Here is a 15,817-nt window from a genome sequence, read left to right as displayed (position 1 = left end):
CTTCTTGGTTACGTCAATGTATTTATGTCGTGACGTCATGACATTGTTGCCGCGACGTCATGGTTTTGTTGCCGCGACGTCATACAACTGTTGAGAGTGTAGCTGATAACTAAAAAATCAAGCACCGTTCAAATTATGGATATCATTATCTCGGGTAAAAGAAATAACTAACACGGTACAAATGTACTTTCCACAAAGCAAATAGATATCCTGGACACAGAACCAAATATGTAAATAAATATCACTTTGACGAAAGTCCCAGCTGTGATAGACAAGATGTCACCATTGATTGTATCCTTCGCCGAATCAGAAAGCACAGCCACGGAGATGGCCAAGGCCTGTCTGCAACAGCTCTCGTTATAACGACTTCAACATGTAAAGAGAATAAAATAAAAGTAATGTTAGGAAAAATATATTTATTTGACCACTGAAACATCGTATATTACACAGTCAGTTCAGTAAGTCGATTTCTGATACAACAACAGCTACTCTATCCTAAAGAGAAACTCGTTAAGGATGGTTACATGATCCACGTGCTTATCACTTCATGTATGGTAATGTATGTTATCTAGTTTTAGAGAAGTCGTTTTTGCATGCAAATTTAGGAATAGTTTTTCTAAAATGTTTTAAAAGTGCATATGTGTATATAACGTGGAATATGATAACACAACCATTACGGCAGAATGTAGTTATCGATGCATAAAGCAAACCTCTCTTAATGTATACCAGTATATGCATGCGTACAAATTGTTGAATGGGGTATTTGTGTACTATCGTAAATGTCTTCATTTTTATACAGTCGACTAATAGAGCTACTACTCTTGAACTGATGTTAGAGATGTTAGATGAGCATGCTTGGTTCCCAGGAGGCCGCTTTCATCATAGGATCTCCAATAATAAAGAGTTTTAAAAAACATTTTACTTTGAAAATGAAGGGTTTTATCATAAAATGAAAACAAGGCATTTTGATTTTTTAAAAGTTATTTTACCGTGAAAATACAGGGTTAATAATAACATTAATGTGTATCTTTCATTTGTTTCCACTTTCATTAAAATACCAAAAAACCTGAAAACAAGCTGTGTAATAAACCAAGACCAGAAACATGGAATGACATGCTGTTTATCTATATATATTTGTGTACATATATCTAAAACACTTTAGCGCTGTCGCCGTATCTAAACGACTCAGAATGTTATTTGTATACATATTTATATAACTCACTATGTATACGATTAATTGACCTAACAGCTGTTGCAGTCAACATGAAAAACTATAATCATAAATAAAAATAACATAAGATGTTGTGTTAGTATTATTTTGGACTGAAGAAGGCCCTATAGTGATTGAATATATATTCCATGGAAATGATTTTGATTTTATTTTGAATTTATTTTGGCATTGTATTTCGGATTATTAATATACTAGCTTTATACCGTTTTTACCTCATTATAACTAAATTCTATGTGAACCTTTTCAAACCATAATGGTTGAAAAAACTATTGCAGTTAATCATCTCACTGAAACTAAAACACAGATAAGTATAAAGTGATATTACTGGATTTGCCACTGTCTTTGATACTACGTCATTTGACTAAGCAAACAATAAATTAAAGATTGTTTGATGACCCTGTAGGTAGGCGTTGCCCGTCTTCTGTACCACTGACGATAACCACTATGCACATTTTTCTTGATAATTGAGTGACTACAAAAATGTATATATGAAAGCTCTCCTTGAACTGTCACAGAACATGATCTACAAATTAATTGTTTTAGTCTGTGTTTAATCTTAAAGTGACGTAGTTTAACTTGACTCTAAGTTTATAGGGACTATACGTATGGATGGGTAGACTGAATATGGCCTACGGATACATCCAACCACGAAATGAATAGATTATAATTTGGAACAGGTGAACCGAGCCATCTGTAGGTGTGTCAACAGAAGTGATTTAACCCATCCGTAACCAGACTGCGACAGGGAAGTACACGTACGCTATGCAATCACATCATTAAGGTACTTTTTGGATAAGTATATTATAGAAATATTTATGTTTTAAGAATATGAATTAGATATAACAAACCGGCCGCAAGGATACATAAATAACTTTCTCATATCGTAAAGATACGGCACAGTTTGAAATTCACATTGTCAGTTTCATCGTCAACACGCATTGTAGTAAACAAAGCAACATGGGATAGAAACATGACAGAGCATTTCCTAATTAGTTGGTACGTATATCTACTAAATGAAAAAGTTAAGAATGTAGTATCATGGTAAGGGAGACAACTTATGATATTTTGTATGCAGACATATAACCGTGATTTCATTTACTAACCCTTTTCTGAAGTTTGAAGTTATAAATTATTTAATTAGTTTTAAACATAACAACATTAATAACATCACCAGCCTTATATTGCTATTTTATGTTAAATATATATTCATAAACCATTGCTATTATTTTAAAACTGATGATATTGACATTGGCGAGCAATCATTAAAACTTCGAGACGAGTTTCATAAAATCTCATTTAAATGAACACATTTAAGATACTCTTAACACATAACAACAAATACCTACATAAAAAAGAATTTCACGTCAAAATGTATTCGAAATATCCAGCGGAGGCCGCCGATTTGTTCCGCCGTCATCATAATCCTGACGTCATGTCATTTTACCTGACGTCATTTCATTGTTTCTCTCTGACGTCACAATGAAACACTGGATATCAGGCGGATTATGTGATAAAATATAGTACATATGGTAACTATATTCTGATAACGTCTCTCACAATGGAAAATGAAAGTTGTTTTTTTGTTCTAAAAATGCTGTGAAAATTTGGGGTTCGATTTTCTTGAAGATTGACCAAATCAAAGCAATCAAGTCAATTGTTATTGTATTTAATAATCGCCGTCGTCTGACAGATCGTGTCTCAGGTTATGACGTCATGACATTGTTTCGAAGATTTCCAATCGCGTTATATTTAATAATAGATATATCCTAAAAGCCAGTTTAAACGAGATGTAGAATAATGTTAGTGATTGTAAGGATATAAGTAAATAATTAGATAAATAAAACAATGTCTAGTAGATAAAGCATTAGATGTGTCAAAAAACATGAATAAGGATGAAAATGTATTTATTTCAAAAGAGCTACATTATAGATGTGCCAAAGCTTCACGAGATGATGGCAATTATTTACATTCATAATATTAATTTCTTTCTTTTCTAGCTAAAACTTGACCTACATAAATGGATTCACCAGTTATGAAGTCTCCGCTCATGGAGAAAAGCCCAAATATTACACACATCAAGGCAGACGAAGTAGCTATATCACATACATTTGATTGCCATTATCTTTGTGGCATTGACGAGGAACAACTATATGAGTATATTGGCACTTTCTCCATATACGTTTTCATCATTGCCATTGTGCTACCGCTCATACATCAAATGTTGTTTAAACTCTATAAGACAAAAAGACCTACCTTGTATCGCCATTATGGAGTACATGAAGACAAAGTCCCAAATAATGAAGATAATGTTTCACTGTTCTCCGTGTTGACATGTAACTGGGTACGTCCTCTGTTGGAAAAAGGACGCAGCAGAGGAAGTCTGTCTTCCAAAGACATGTTCCCGTTGCCGAAGTGTCTGAATGTGAAAGTAGTTCATGAGCGATTCTGTAAACTACTTCATGGTATTGCTACCCAATCACGATCCAGACAGGGGAGTAAAACATCCATATTGATGAAGGCCCTGAACCGAGCATATGGTAAGGAATTCTACCTTGGATGTGCTGCACTAGACCTTCTCGACAAACTCATAGGCTTTACTTATACCATCTCACTGTGGAAAATAATGTCATTTCTTGAAAATGACGACGAACCACCCAATTCTGGTTACCTGTATGTTCTGACATTGTGCCTGTCTGGATTTTCTATTGTGCTTGTCGACACTATTTATGAATATGTGACGATGCATATTTATATCAAAGTAAGGATTTCTGTCATGACATGTATCTACCAAAAAGTTTTAACGTTGAACACCGTGTCTTTATCCCAGTTTACCACCGGTGAGATTGTGAATTTCCTCGGGACGGATACGGACAGATTGGTTTTTTTCTATGTGTATTTCCATAAGATATGGATAATCCCCACACAGATTTTGATATGTATATGTATCCTTTATCGCCTGGTGGGGACAGCCTTCCTCGGAGGACTAGTGGTATCTTTTATACTTGTCGCTTTCATCAAGATCATATCATCAAAACAGATACAACTCAGCAAGATTCTCATGAAACAAAAGGATAGGAGGATGGGGGTGAGTAATGTAAAGTTGTTTAATATCGCGCTGAGAAAAGTTCGCGAGCTTCTCATACAATTTCATGGGTACAAAATTATCCGCATTTGCCGATTTCCAACATTGATCAGCAGTACAGATTAATAATACTTATCATATTTTTCATTTCGTTAGAGGGTACATTATGCATTTTAAATTCGCAGAAATTTACCTGCCCGTAAATGTAGCGAAAATTAATTTATTAAAATTAATTAATCCCGCGAATAATATCAACTACAGTAGTTTCCCGACCGCTTAGTAAAGGGTGACACACTGTATTCAGTGTTAAACGAAGGAAAAACATCAGTACAAACTATACTATTTATGGTAATCCGTTTTTATGAAGTTTGACGAGATTAACCATTTCTTGCTGTTTGATTTGTCTTTAAATGTTTAGCTAAAACGAATATACGTACCCAATCTACTATATTGTCTGTCGAGAAGTCAGTATATTACAAAATTGCATCTAGTTCATGTGCGGCAAATATGTTATAACACTATCTTAGATAACCTTCACATTCCAGTCATGAAAATGTATACATCAATGCTTCTACTCTCTAAATGTTTCTTCCTCTGAATAACTTTAAAAAAATCCGTCAGTCAACAAATTTATACATTAAAGATACAGTATATACGGTTACCTAACCGAAACGGCTTTTATTACAAAAAGAGAACTGGAAAATTAGTTTCAGCATTATGTCTCAAAAATATTAGCTTATAGTTAATAATACACTTGTAATAATTTTATTTAAAGAATTTAAAATGAATTAATTAATTTCCATAAATATAACGCAATTTAGTTTTAGGCTGTACATTTAAATAATTTGAATTTAATAATTGTCATCCATAAACTTTTTGTGTTTTTGTTTTGGAAATGTAATGGGCCCTAAATAATCCACTGTAAATTCATTGTCTTATATACTGCCTTTTTGTGTTTCGTTTAGTTGATGAACGGAGTATTAGGAGGAATTAAGAACATAAAACTCTACTCCTGGGAGGAACACTTCCGAGCGGCGATCGATAGATTACGTAATGCGGAGCTGGCCACCATGAAACAAAAAAAGATTTTTGACGCCATAATGGGATGTCTGTCAACTTTGACCCCCACAGCAATGACCCTCCTGACCTTCGGCATCTACTCTCTACTGGGAAACACATTAACAGCATCAAAGGTGACATCTTTTATTTCATATTTGACGGCTGCATTTATTCCAATAGTGCATTATTATTTGTAGTGTTATTTTAGAAACAATAATTCTAACGTCTTTTTGTGGTACGTATAGGGATTCCTTGTTAAAAGTAGACGTATTCTTATCCTTGTGATAATAACTATTATCGGAACTGACGGTTGATTGCACTATACTGCACTTATGACAAGTGTAGCGTATCAAAATTTAATCAACCGTGGGTATTCTACTGAATAATAACAAAACAAATTGGATTTTAACATAATATGTATTTAACTTAGATGTCATACATTAATAGCCATCATAATTCACGATTTTAGAGTAAAGCTTCTGCATATTTTATTTTCTAGATGTTCACCAGTCTTGCAGTATTTCTAAAACTATTTGATGCATTGAATAAACTAACAAGAGTAATCAATGGACTAATAGAAGCATCCATCTCCCTGGAGAGGGTTGATAAATTGGTAGCGATGGGGGATGTTGATTTAGATGAGTACTTCAAACCAATGAAAGGTAAAGAAGATCAGAGTTTCAATAATACCATTAACAAGTATCTATCAATCATTCGCAACAATTTTTAAACATATTGTAACATTATCGACAAAAAGATGATTCTGATAAATTGACTTTTGATTACATTTTGCATAAGAATGACCATGATGCCTAAAATTTGAAGGTATAAAAGAAAAGAAAATCCACCAGAAGAAACATTATTTTCTAATATCTTTATGCCATTGAACGTTGAATGTTGAATTTGGGATTTTTCGCATGTCATTGACAGCATCCTTTACATGGAGTTTTTTCTTTTGTATACAGATTTATAGAAATCAGGCATGATTGAAAAAATTTTGCAAAACATAATAATATATTCTAAGATATGGACGCAAGAACATGTAATACATTTATCGGCGGATTCGTTGTGCTGAATTTAGTGCGCATGTAACATCTTTAATATGTCCAAAATAAAAACGGTTTTGTTTCAGATTTCAATGATTTACGGAATGTGATATATATAAATGACGGTACATTCAATTGGAACAATGACGTATTAGGTACACCTGAGTCAATGAAATGTGAAAATAACAATTTCGAACCGAAGGACAAAGCTCTTTATGTGGGAACCTTAAGTTTACGAAACATCTCCATTAATATCAAAAAGGTAAGTTCGACAATGTCGAAAAAAATACCAATGACCATGATAGTAGCTTATACGTTATCTTTATCGAACATCGAACATTAATATTTGCGCCACTTTTCACCTGTAAATAACATATAATGAAAAGGCAACTGACCTGTTGCAAAATTAGCATTTGTCTATGGATTCCTGAATATTCGTATGTATATAACGCCCGATTGTTCAAATATCTGACAATGTTTTTAATCATTAATAATGGACAAGAAGGAGCAAACCAGGGCAACATTTGCCTTTGTAGGGTCAATTCATTGGAGTGGTCGGTAAAGTTGGTGCCGGTAAAAGTTCTCTGTTACACGCTGTGATGGCAGAGATGACACGTGAGAAAGGGAGTATATCTGTGTCAAACCTCGAGCATGGATTCGCCCTGGCGTGTCAGGAGCCATGGGTACAGCAGGCGACTATACGGGACAACGTCCTGTTTGGCAAACCATTCAACTCCAAGAAATATAGCCAAGTTTTAGATGCAGTAGCACTACAGGAAGACATACAGGTACATGAGAGCATACTTATTTCGTGTTAGTTCACTGCTGACAAGTCTAGTTGTTGAACAAAAGTTGTTTTCTTGAATACTTTTATTTCTTTTATTGAAGTGCAATTCGAGATTTATATTTCGTTTATTTCTTCAATGAAGCATTTGATGTGCTATGCATAACGGTTCCAATGTGTCAGACACGTTTATTTCAGTTTATTTTATATCTTAATCTCTCTCATCATTATATTATGGAATATATGATTATATTATAAAATAAAGTTTGCACATTTTATTATTAAAAAAAAAGATGTTACCAGCTGGGGATAATACGGAAGTTGGTGAAAATGGGGTAACTCTAAGTGGTGGTCAGAAATCAAGGCTAGCACTAGCCAGAGCAATTTACCAGGTGAGAAAAACACAACATACACATACCTTAGAAACTCCACCACGCTCTGTGTATTAAACGCAACCAAGTGTATAGGTTTATATCCTGGCTAACCAGTAATGCATTAAAGATAGATTGCTTTGGTACTTAATGATTTTTGCTTTATTTTAAATGAATGTTGATGCACTCACAGCGGTCATTAGCCACATCTTTGTGCCGAAAGTACGAGGCCAACACGAGATAGTTGACAGATACCTGTTAGTGGGTATAATTCCATATACTCGTATTTCCCTAGAATACTAAAAAGCGTTACGCTCTAAATTTTAAAAGCTTTAAAACATTTTTTTGTTTACTATCTAGCTATTTCCATTTGACAACAAGAGAAAATATATTTCCGTGTGAATCTAAGTACCTTCAGATATAGGTGAGCTAGGTATTGGCTCATGGAGATTAACCTTCTGGATATTACTGTGAGTGCTTAAAAATTAAATTGAAATTAAATATCGCACGCAAATCAATGTAGGTATACAGTATAACCATCAACACATCACATGTTCGACACTTTTCTCCGGGTACGTTACCGGATTACTTATCTCAGACGCCTAGCTTAATAGGATATAACCACTTTCAAAAAGAGAACGTTATGTTTTGTTTCAACTCTAGGATAAAGATGTTTATCTACTCGACGATCCTCTTGCTGCTGTTGATGGTCACGTGGCACAACATTTATATGAAAAATGCATCATGGGATTGCTGAAGAATAAGACAAGAATTCTGTGCACGCACCATACTAAATTTCTTAGAGCATCAAACTTGGTTGTTGAAATGGACGACGGAGTTATATCGAAAATTGGTGAGACATTTAAACTCTTTACTAGTAAAGTTATAGTGTCCATGCTTACAGCTCAATAAATGATTACATTGTATATAACTAGTCAAAAACTTTTTATCCAGGTCCTCCACCAGATATTCTTGAAGATACATTTTTTGATGAAAACCCAATTTCAAACAAAACTCGATCTATGTACGACGGCGACGATGGTATTAGCGACAGAAGTGAAGGAAGACTAGGAAAGGAAAAGAAGGCTACAGGAGAGATTAATTCACGTGTGTATAGGGCTTTCTCATCGTCACTTGGGAAATGGCTACCTGTAACCACGCTACTATCTATTGTCTGCATGGAAAGTAGGTACTAATTCAACGTCTCTAATATCACTTTTAGAAAATATTTTGAAATATGAATCAGGTTTTGTCATCGTTATATGGTGATGTACTTCGAGTAAAGTGTGAGAACTTTTTGGATGTGTTTTATTCATTTGGACTCTTTTTATTCTTAATAATATAAAGTCTAAATCTTACTGTTCGATATAAATTTTATATTACAATAGGTATTTGTTTACTTACGATTTGTTTCATAATTGTATATAATATGTGCACACATTCAAGCATTGCAGAAGATTAAAGACTGGTATCTTACTTATTGGATTGCTGGATTGACCATAACCAACAACAATACTTCCGATTCCGGCCATCTCTGTTTCCATAACAATATTTCTTCACCTACAAGGTAAGAATTATAGAAGCATTTGTTCGAGCCGTATAGTTGATTTATACTTCCAATTGTTATTCAGAACATAGTATTAATGATATAAAAGCTGAAAATAATTCTCTGTATCAGATGTGTGATTTCATTTGAATGCAATGCTTTATTATTTTATTATAATTATTTAATTATCTCTTCTGCAGCTTCAATCCAATGTTTGACCTCAACTACGTCAATGATAGTGGAGTTTCAAAACACCCAAATGTTATGTACTACATAACAGTATATGGAATCATTGGTTCTCTTTACTCTCTCGTCTCCTTAGCAAAAGAAATCCTCATCGCGTATGGTAGTATACGTATGGCCAGGACCATGCATGATCAATTACTTTCCTCTGTTCTTAAGGTAGGTAGTGAACGAGTATGCTTATATGTCTTTTCGCTGTGTGTCCTTTACACGTCGGAATGTTGGAATGTCTCACAATATAATAATTGACTTATTCATATTTATTGATAAGTGATGTCCACTGTTTATTTGTAGGCCCCGATGTCTTTCTTTGACGTAACACCTATAGGGAGAATTCTCAACAGATTTTCCTCTGATATTGGCATCATTGACGACAACCTGGGACATCTAATAAATATGGTGTCGTGTCATGTAATTGGAATCATAGGAACTATAGTCATGGCGAGCTACATGATGCCTTGGTTCGTCGTTCTTCTTATCCCTGTGGCAGTGGTAAATAACAACATACAGGTACTGGAATCCTATCTCACTTATATAGGGATTCAAACGTATTCTCATCATCGGTTACTATTGCTGAACACATACAAATGTATCATTCTTGACATTTTCAGTTATATAGCAAGACGTTGTTCCTGATAGCCGCTTTTAACTTTTCGTGGGTCTCGTTAATCAATAGTGTAGAGCTAAATAAGAACATAGTTTAAACAAAATATAAACTGGTATTTCGAAAAATAAACATAAAATGAATGGAATATATCGTAGAGAAGATGCTCTTTGAATTTGAGGTCATGGAATGTTTTTTGCACAATTCATTAGCATTTGCTCGTTTTGTTTTAATCATAATTGATTTCTCTCGATAGAAACTGTATCGTCACACATCTCGGGAGGTCAGACGGATATTCAGTCTTTATCGTTCACCAATCTTCTCGCAGTTTTCGGAGACATTATCGGGAATAGTCACCATCAGGGCCTTCCGTCACACTGAGAGGTCGGTAATGGCATTTCATCACAAGATTATTAATTTTTAATGAAATTAAACTTGAGGGAAAATAATGCAACACTTATCTTTAATGCCCTCGTTATCTTTCTTTCACATAAGGAAGGATAAAATATACTTTGTTATTGATAATGATTTAAAACATAGTTTGAATTACACTGATTTGAGAAACAATACACAAAAAGTTCATTTTATAACCACATCCGTTTTGGCTAGCAATACTGAATAATTGGTACAGATATATTTGTGTGTTATAGATTTAAAACCCAGCACCTCCAGTGTATGAACAAGTGGTTGGAGGCCCGTTATACAGCCCATAATATAGGGAACTGGCTATGGATACAAACACAGGTGGTAGTAAACGTCATGGTAACGGGGATAGCCTTTCTAGCCGTACTGGAACACAACATCCACGGTATCGACCCTAGTAGGTATCCCAGCACTTGTCTTCGGCAATTATTGAATTAAACCAATCAATTACATGTAACTATTCTGAATGAAATACGAGGTGAATGATGTGCCAAAGTAAGCTTGACATAATGGAGCAATTTGAAAAATATGTATTGAGTGAGGGTATATCTTAGCATATGAGTATACATGTATTTGAAAACATGGAAGTTTAGATGTTGTGTAGATTAATTTACCATCTGTTGGTTATATGTATTCAGAACTAATCACTATATTTTACTTCATTGTTGTGACCATTGAAGGCGTTGTCGGGTTGACTATTTCCTACATCCTCTCACTAACGGACCATTTTGATGAGCTCGCCTGCCGTTTGGCAGAAACACAAAAAGAGATGGTGAGCGTAGAGAGGATACAACAATACATAGATGAACTTCCAAGTGAAAAGTGGACTGGTTCAAAGGTCAGTAGCAAAGAACAAAGCAATGTAGCATAGTTGATCAAAAGAAAGTTGCCCAAGTGCGTAGAAGATGACGAAAGTTAAAATATTTCAGTGAATTAGCAAAAAAGGAGATAGCAACTTCGAAACATAATCAATTATATATGCAACGAGACCTATGAAAAAGTGCTCCAAAAAGTAAATCGATTTCGGCAGTATTAGAAAATAACGAAAATAATCCTTTAAACAACTGACTGCAACTGTAAATAAGTATCAATGAAGAAACTTCATAGTTTACGTAGTTCTTCCAGCTGTTAATTGTTGATTTATTACTCTGGCTGTTAAAATGTATAAATATTTTCTGCAGTCGTCCCCTTCGTGGCCAACCTCTGGTATGATAAGATACCATAAGGTGTACATGAGGTACCGAAACAATCTACCAAATGCACTGAAGGGTCTGTCGTTCTGTACACGACGTGCAGAAAAGGTGGGAATTGTGGGACGGACAGGTTCCGGGAAGTCAAGCCTTTTCCAAACACTGTTTCGTACTGTAGAAATACACTCTGGGCACATATCCATTGATGGGGTAAACATTCAAGAATTGGACCTCAAAGACGTTAGGTAATTAATGGAATCACATTCTATCAAAGATAAGTAGTTGTGCATCCATCATTATATGCATTCAAACACATTCAATTTAAAAAATTAAAAAAAAACACATTAAATAAAAAAAAGAGCCCGTAAACAAACAAATTCTTCCACTCTGTAATTGATCAAACCTTTGACCTTTAGATGTTTAATGGAGATGATAATTTTCTATTGAAGACGACACCTCGCTGTGATTCCCCAGGATCCATTTCTCTTTAGTGGTACCGTCAGGGAGAATCTGGACCCCACCTCCTCCTACAGTGACCAGCAACTCTGGGGAGTTTTAGACAAATGCCACCTACAGAAGGCTGTCTCCAGACTAGGCGGGCTGGAAGGAGACGTGTCCGAGAAAGGACGACATTTCTCTGTAGGGCAAAGACAACTGATGTGTCTGGCCAGGGCACTTCTTACCCGGGCTAAGGTAAGATACATTAACGACAGTAATACCCAGCTTAATTAACAACTTCCGCCATGTTATACATTGTAGTTGGCTCTTTCAATAACATTGGTATTGCAACACCCCGGAGTCGTCAACCATCAGATTGATGACCATCCCGATGTTGTTTAACATCTCGACCGCACGGCCCACAAAGATCAGCCTTTAAAATATACGGCTGAAATGCTCTCTTTATGCAGTCACAGCTGTTGGTTTATAATAATACTGTTTTCAATTATTGATAACACAGACATTTAATGCTTTATATTTATACATTCCGTTACAGGTGTTGTGTATTGATGAGGCCACAGCCAGTGTGGATCTAGAGACAGACATGTTGATACAGGCGACAATTCGACAGGAGTTTAACGACAGTACAGTCCTGACCATTGCTCACCGCATTAACACAATAATGGACAGTGATAGGGTGTTAGTGATGGACCAGGGTAGAGTGGTGGAATTGGACTCTCCGGAAAATCTGCTGAAAAACTCCCAGTCGGCTTTCTATAAACTTGTACATGGAGAAACTTATTCTTAAAGTAACCAAGAACAACCATAATACAATTTATATCTCATTGTTATTTATGTTGTTTTTGTTATTTTACATATACTTTATGTTAATGTGCTTTGCTTTTAAGAGGTCATCTCAATTTTCTTGGTTTGTTCAATTAAATTAATAGATGCATAGATATCACTTGATCTAGAAAGATGGAACAAGTAAAATAAATATTATAAGAGGCGGTAGTTTTCACAATTGGAATCAAAAAAGAAATCTACAGGTTGATTTGATTGCAAGAATGAAGTCCCAAATTTGAAAACACACATGCATTGTGTCCGCTTTCAATTTATATTTTCTCTCGAATATAATGTCATTTACTAAATAATAGCGATAAAAACATCTTAAGTATGTTTGTAGCATTTCTAAGCAATGACCTTTAGTTTTGATTTAGGAGTTTTGGATATGAAATGTGGATCAAACCAAAGGACTAGTCATGTTTTGGTCAAGATCTAAAGTTTGCAAGCAGTTGATTGAACATTGGAACGTCTTAACCTCTCAGTTATTGCAGCCCTATTTATTTATCATTTGCAAAAAGTATGCGCAAAAACTGCTTCAGTTAAAGTATGACAGTTGTAAGTCAGATGTACATTGGTATACATGTACAAAAAAGGCAAAATTTCGTAATCTAAAATTTACCTCAAGAAATATTGACCACAAGTTCTTGTCAATATCAGGTTAAGGAAGCTTGCCTGAGTTGTTACGAAAGAAAACTGGTATCGACTGCTTCTAAAAGTATGTTTACAGATGTCGACAGAATGTTTCTTCCTAGCTGCAATATTGTTCTAAAGACTTTTCGACGGATAGTGTTGTCGTTTTTCTGGCCGAACGGTATTGTAGGCCGGGTACGTATATTCGTTCTAGTTTCCTCCATATTACTGCTACGGAGTGGTACCAATTATTACAGGTCGTCAACACCATCCTATCACCTTTGATTGAAAGTCGTTATCGGCTAGGATCGATATTTGACTCCATTACTTAATTCAAGAAGTGATTCCACTACTTCTCGTGCGTCACTTCCTGTCCAGTAGTCCAAACATCAAATCAGTCTTATTTTGATGTAATGTTGTTAACCCAGCTGAAGTTGTACTTTACCGGGAAGTACATCACATCGGTCATTAGTGATGTAATAAGACCAATCAATGCCGTCGAGGTTGATAAAAATATGGTGTTTGATCGACTAGAAAATCGAAATTTGACACAAATAACACAAACCTTAATATATTTTGTATACTTAGTCTCTTCCTAAAACAATTAATAGATAGACAAGTTCAAGGTCATTGGTATTTGCAGTTAACCAGCGCCGGTGATTTTAGAGATGATAAAGGGACACTCTTGAATCATTGTACATTATATATGAAACAATTTTGTCCATACAATGCAAATTCATTATCAATGCAAGTAGCATATTGCCATCATTTATTTTATATGAACATGGATTTGTTGATATTTATAATCTAATGTAAAATGACTGGTATTTAAAGTAATTATCTTCTATTTATTTTAAAATTGTTATTTATCGTTGTTGCTACCAATTATAATCCTTCGCATTGTCTGCCATGTTGTTCGAATTCCATATGGTTATAAATAACCTGTTCACTTTGATTGGTTGGCCAAAATTATTTATGTATGGTCATTGGTTCCTTGTTGTTTGTTGACGATGCCATGTATGTAAGGGGTACCAGAGGGGACATCATTACAAAATGTATTTAACGACATTATCATCAAATAAACCTAGAGAAGGGCTTTTCGGGTTCTCTGGATTATTCTCAGAAATCACAAAAGAATAGTGGATAGCAGAAATAATATGTCCAGAGAGCTCAATTATGCCCCTATACATATGTGTAACTGCCATATCAGCTTTAAGGTTGGTAAGAGAACAAATACTATTAATAACGTTGGATATTACCACAAAATGAAGCTTTCTTTGAAAAGTGAGATTAAAGATGCTCCACCGTCGACAGAGCATAAATGATGTTTTTAATCGTGTATATATGTGACTAATTACACAAAAATGCTTATAAAATAATTTATTTTACTTTTCAATGGTGGGAATGGTGTAAAATAAGTAACTTGTAACCGAAGAAAATTACTCATTCGTCTGCTTCTGTTTTTGATAAAGAAAAAATACCATTCGTCGGCGGTGGAGCATCTTTAATAATACACCAATATACATCAACAGCAGGGATGAGATGAATGTGGTTTGTTAAGTCGATTAAAATATCAGTGACGGACAGACGGTATTATAAAACTATTTACATACATCAAGGGAACCAAAATAGAAAAAAAAACTAGGCATCAGGGGCACGGAGATATAAATACATGTATTTTTTATGGCAACGAAAATTAACATCGAAACATGCTCCATGATTGCTATATGCAATATAGTATAATATGGGATATCACATCGATACGATGGCTGATTAAGGCCATACAAAGGTTTTTGTTTTAAATTTAGTTACTCAGGGCCCTACCATATCATACAAAATGTCCAAGTAAATATATATATATATATCCGTACTTTGCACGTTAGAGGGAAAACTGACCAGCTTCTGAGTACCGAACTATCCGTCAAACTTTTAGTGCTTACTCATAAATAATGCTGTATGGTAGCCTTCTTACCTTTTTGGGAATCTTATACTTGTTGTTTTGTCTCTTTCACTTTTAACCAGCCTTGTAATGACGAATTAAAATGTAACTATATAGAGGTAGGTTCTATTTCGGAGTGATTAGGTTGGATGCGAGGTACATAACATTATCAATTTCCTTATAAAATAGGCCAGGCTATATTTTGGAAGTTTGTTTAAAAAATTGTATTTATAATATACACTTTAAATTTACATTACGGGCCCTGAAAACTTATATATTACCATACCGTTGTTTGTCTGAAAAGGCATGACAAGGGAGGTAACTTTCGTTAGTGTTAAGGCTTCTGAGATTCTGCGAAATGCAAAATGTGTCTTTAAATTTACAA

At 34.7% G+C, this 15,817-nt stretch overlaps 1 protein-coding gene across 1 annotated transcript; it reads left to right on the top strand.

Annotated features, from left to right (window-relative positions):
- Positions 1-372: 372 nt before the first annotated feature.
- Positions 373-14,837, top strand: LOC138318249 (ATP-binding cassette sub-family C member 10-like). The gene is made up of 18 exons (XM_069260450.1): positions 373-559; positions 3,229-4,316; positions 5,279-5,506; positions 5,872-6,034; positions 6,505-6,680; positions 6,955-7,206; positions 7,496-7,594; positions 8,237-8,426; positions 8,528-8,758; positions 9,020-9,140; positions 9,320-9,521; positions 9,657-9,872; positions 10,223-10,350; positions 10,617-10,786; positions 11,070-11,227; positions 11,571-11,824; positions 12,029-12,272; positions 12,574-14,837. The coding sequence occupies exons 2-18, from the start codon at positions 3,249-3,251 to the stop codon at positions 12,823-12,825; spliced, it is 4,152 nt and encodes a 1,383-aa protein (XP_069116551.1). The 5' UTR covers positions 373-559; positions 3,229-3,248; the 3' UTR covers positions 12,826-14,837.
- Positions 14,838-15,817: the final 980 nt, after the last annotated feature.

The sequence above is a fragment of the Argopecten irradians genome, chromosome 3, assembly GCF_041381155.1.
Source record: "Argopecten irradians isolate NY chromosome 3, Ai_NY, whole genome shotgun sequence".
NCBI lineage: Eukaryota > Metazoa > Mollusca > Bivalvia > Pectinida > Pectinidae > Argopecten > Argopecten irradians.
The sequence above is the reverse complement of the archived record's forward strand: the minus strand, read 5'-3'. Positions and strand labels throughout refer to the sequence as shown.

What these genes read in the sequence shown, in the direction of transcription:
- LOC138318249 (XM_069260450.1), top strand. Translation starts at nt 3,249, where the DNA reads ATGGATTCACCAGTTATGAAGTCTCCGCTCATGGAGAAAAGCCCAAAT. An exon ending in GTACTTCAAACCAATGAAAG is followed by an intron (nt 6,035 to 6,504) that starts GTAAAGAAGATC and finishes GTTTTGTTTCAG; the next exon opens with ATTTCAATGATTTACGGAAT. An exon ending in CACTTCTTACCCGGGCTAAG is followed by an intron (nt 12,273 to 12,573) that starts GTAAGATACATT and finishes ATTCCGTTACAG; the next exon opens with GTGTTGTGTATTGATGAGGC.